This window comes from Colobus angolensis, unplaced genomic scaffold (assembly GCF_000951035.1).
Source record: "Colobus angolensis palliatus isolate OR3802 unplaced genomic scaffold, Cang.pa_1.0 Scaffold25, whole genome shotgun sequence".
NCBI classification, from domain to species: domain Eukaryota; kingdom Metazoa; phylum Chordata; class Mammalia; order Primates; family Cercopithecidae; genus Colobus; species Colobus angolensis.
The window spans coordinates 6193629-6197794 of NW_012115710.1; the positions used below are offsets into that span (position 1 = coordinate 6193629).

The 4166-nt window shown below is 44.1% G+C and overlaps 1 protein-coding gene across 1 annotated transcript in view; it reads right to left on the reverse strand.

Moving 5' to 3' along the window:
- The window catches only part of ELSPBP1 (epididymal sperm binding protein 1), a 32502-nt gene that overhangs the window by 17005 nt on the left and 11331 nt on the right, over nt 1-4166 (reverse strand). Inside the window, 1 exon segment of the mRNA XM_011946551.1 lies at nt 3146-3304. Coding sequence (XP_011801941.1) covers nt 3146-3304 — 159 coding nt within the window.

Here is a 4166-nt window from a genome sequence, read left to right on the forward strand (position 1 = left end):
CAATTCAGTAGCAGTAGAGACTAACCTCAGGTGATCCTGCCGCCTTGGCCTCCCACAGTGCTGGGATTACAGGCGCGAGCCACCATGCCTGGCCTGTGGTATTTTGTTATGGCAACCCAAATGGGCTGAGACAGTTCTCATGGGGGCCTGAAGGCTACACACCTAGGCTTAGCATCTAACTTCCTAATGACATGTCAGGGAGTATCCAGTTCATGATGGAACCAGGAGCACCGGGGAAGAGTTCCGTACACAACCCAGACAACCAAGGTATGTTGTTCCCTGAGACTACTGTTGCTCAGAGTATAAAATTGGAGGCCAATAACGTTGCACAAAATAATGTTTGGTGGATCACAAGACCACATTAGGTTATGTAGGGACACACATTAAATAATTTTGAAATATAGACTGGAAAAAAAAATCATTTTCTAGTGGTCCTTTTAGTCCTTCTGCTTACGCAAAAGAGAAAGCTTCCATTTAATACTAGTATTTCTCTACCGCATCTCTAATATTTAATAATCTCTCATTTTAACAAGAACAAAAGAGAGAGAGAGAGGGCAGCACTCAGGCTTAAAGCTTTATTCGGACAATAGTCTAGCAGAATTTAATAATGAGATTTTGTATAGTACAGTATTTATTTTTGGTCATATTTCCTATTTATGGAAAGTGGTAGTGGTTTTTTATATTATAATACTGATGTTAACCAAACTCTTAAAATGAATTTTTTAAAAGTGAAGATAAGTGAGCAAATTTAAAGAAAAATGTTGAGCAAATAATAGTACTGGTGGCCCCCAGGTGTGGCAAATATTGAGGGGACAACTTTTGATGTCCTTATTGTTCTCGATGAGTACAGGAACCTTGTTTTTTTTGTGCAGTGTATCCACAGAACCTAGAATAGTTACTTGCTCAAGAAACAACAGAAAGAATAAAATACGTTCGGAAAACGCCACGTGAAACAAAGTTAAACAGGTTTCTTTAATGAAGGACTCATCAGAAAAGTTAATACGAAAATGAGAATTGAGGTATACAGTATATTGAGTTGTCCTTTTTTTTTTTTTTTTTTTTTTTTTTTTTTTACCTCACAATTCAATAGCACTAGAGACTAATGGTCCCTGAAATATATCAAGAAATGCTGTTCTTGGCCAGGCACGATGACCCATGCCTGTAATCCCAGCACTTTGGGAGGCAGAGGTGGGCGGATCACTTCTAGCCAGGAGTTCACCAGCTTGGGCAACAAAGTGAAACCCCATCTCTACAAAAAACAAGCAGTATTAGCCAGGCATGGTAGTGTGCCCTGTAATCCCAGCTACTTGGGAGGCTGAGGGAGAAAGATCCTTTGTGCCTGAGAGGTTGAAGCCACAGTGAGCCATGATTGCATCTCTGCACTCCAGCCTGGGTGACAGAGTGAGACTCCATCTCAAAAATAAAATAAAATAAAACAAAATTAAAAAAGTAAAAATAAAATTAAAAAAAACTGAAAACTAAAATCTGGGTAAACCCTGCACAGGAAGGTGTTGCCTGGGCACTGCTCAGAATGCTGACCCAAACCTAAGCAAAAGAAGAATTTGTGTTCACAGTTACAAGAGCTGAAATGAGCCGAAAGAACACGCCCTTACTGCCCTCAGGTGAGAACATGTGTGTTGGGAAACTCAAACTCAAACTTTGTGTGTCCACAGATGACTGCAGAAGCATCACGACTATCGATTTCGTGAGTGACAAAGTTTAGCCAGTAGGCACATTTGCACCTGTGGAATCCGTGAAAGATGAGGATATAAATGACGTCCTCATGAAAGATGACCCCATAGATAATACGAACTGGAAGCCTCTATCCACAGCAACTTGAGGCAACAGAGGGTAAATGGGTCTCAATTTTTGCTGTCACATCTTCTCCCATGACCAGCTGAGAAATAATTTATTTTATTTAGGAAATTCCCGAGTTGTTGGAACAACACATGCCCCCACCCACAGCTATTCGCCTGACCCCTTGCCTGGAGTGGAGCAGAGCTATAACTCCTTATAGTTCCTCTTTGCCCGAGGACTTCCCTTTCCTTTCCACTGGGTCTCGGGTATTTTCTTCACTCAGAAGCTATCAGAGTATAGGACTTGAGAAAAGTTGGAAGGTAGGGCAGGGCACTGGAATAGGGAAGAAGGGCAGAGTGGAAGCACAGAGGGCCCTGGAGGAAGGAGGGAGAAGGAAACGCTGGTCACCAGGAGGACCTGGTGGATAGAGGATTTGTCTCAAAGGACCAATTCCAGTGTGCTCTTCTTTCACGATTCCGCAGGTGCAAATGCGTCTACGTGCTAAACTTTATGACTCACGAAATCGACACTCGTGACGCTTCTGCGGCCACTTGTGGACACACACAGAGAGAGAAAGTCTGTCTCGCGACACACATGTTCTCAGCCGAGGGGAACAAGGGGATGCTCTTCCGGCTCATTTCAGCTCTCCTGCTGTGAACAGGTACACTGTGGCAGTCTAGTACGTTTTCCAAATGTGTGAGCCTTTTGTCGGGTGATTTCACTGTTTGTTTGCTTATTTATTGATTTTAGAGGTAAGGTCTCACTCGGTCACCCAGGCTGGAGTACAGAGGTATGATCATAGCTCACTGTAGCCTCAACCTCCCAGGCTCAAGTGATCCTCCCGCCTCAGCCTCCTAAGTACCTGGGACTACAGGCACATGCTACCACACTTGGCTATTTATTTATTTATTTTTGTTTTGTTTTGTTTTGTTTTGTTTGTAGAGACAGCGTCTCACTATGTGACCAGGCTGGTCTTGAACTCCTGGCCTCAAGTGATCCTGCCATCTCAGCCTCCCAATGTTCTGGGATTACAACGTGAGCCACCATGCCTGGCTCACGCTAGGGTTTTTAAAAGCCTTAGCATGTGTTTACTCTGTATTTGCATCACGGTTAGGTGTTTAGCATTTCGAGCATTTCATTTTGGCACCTTTCTCTTGGATTTTAAAGCCTGTGGCATATCACACCATTGACGTTATTCACAAGGCCAGAACTCTGTCTGCCTGATTCATCACCAGCTCCTCAGTGCCCAGCTCAGTGCCTGGTTCACAGTGGGGTTTCAGTAGGTGTTTGTTGAGCAGATGAATAAAAGAATCCACCCACATCCACCCAACCCCCATCCCCAGACTACTGGTGTCGGCCCAGAAACTCCACTTTCCATCCTTATCCATGTTCTCTGTGGTCGGGCACCAGAGCTTGTTGCTTTCATCCTCCAGGCAATCGGAAACCACATTATTTCTGTAGATGGAGGGGAAGATGCAGGGCTTGCTGAGAGAATTTCCCCCATACTCTGAAAATGGTTATGGAAAGGTTACGGGTCAAGAAGAGGAGATGAAAAGACCTTCCATTTATGACACAAAAACTGTGCCACGCTTTATCCCATGAAAGGCAACGTAGTATTAGATTCTCCAAGCAACTTCCGGATGACGTTATTATCTGGATGTTATGGATAAGTGAGAGCCAAAATTATCAACTTGCACACAGCTTACTGTCTCCATTAATGTGACTTCACGGTTCTGCGGTCACCATCACCTTGACGCTATTAAGCTAGGAAATTCTTGTCCAGGAAGATAAGAGTTGCAAATAGCCTTATTATTCATTCCAGAAGCCTCCAGAAAAGCTATTTACATAAATATCAGACCGTTCAACTTTTTCAGTAGATTGTGTCAAAACACTGTTTACTCTTCCAGACTCTTTGAAACCCCATCTTTGGTCATTTCACCTTGCTGTGACCACCAACCCTAACTATTACATCATGATCCTTACACAATCCAAATCACATCCCCCACTGAGACACACACCTTAGACGAGACCCCAAGACCCCACCAATATGCTGAGTTTTCCCTTCCCACTTCGAGACGTTATTTTTTATTTTTTTAGACAGAGTTTCGCTCTGTCACCCAGGCTGGAGTGCAGTGGTATGATCTCGGCTCACTGCAACCTCCGCCTCCTGAGTTCAAGAGATTCTCCTGCCTGGAGATTACAGGCATATGCCACCATGCTTCGCTAAGTTTTGTACTTTTATTAGAGAAAGGGTTTCGCTATGTTGGCCAGGCAGGTCTTGAACTCCTGACCTCAGGTGATTCACCTGCCTCAGCCTCCCACGGTGCTGGGATTACAGGCGTGAGCCACCACACCCGGCCTGCTATAGT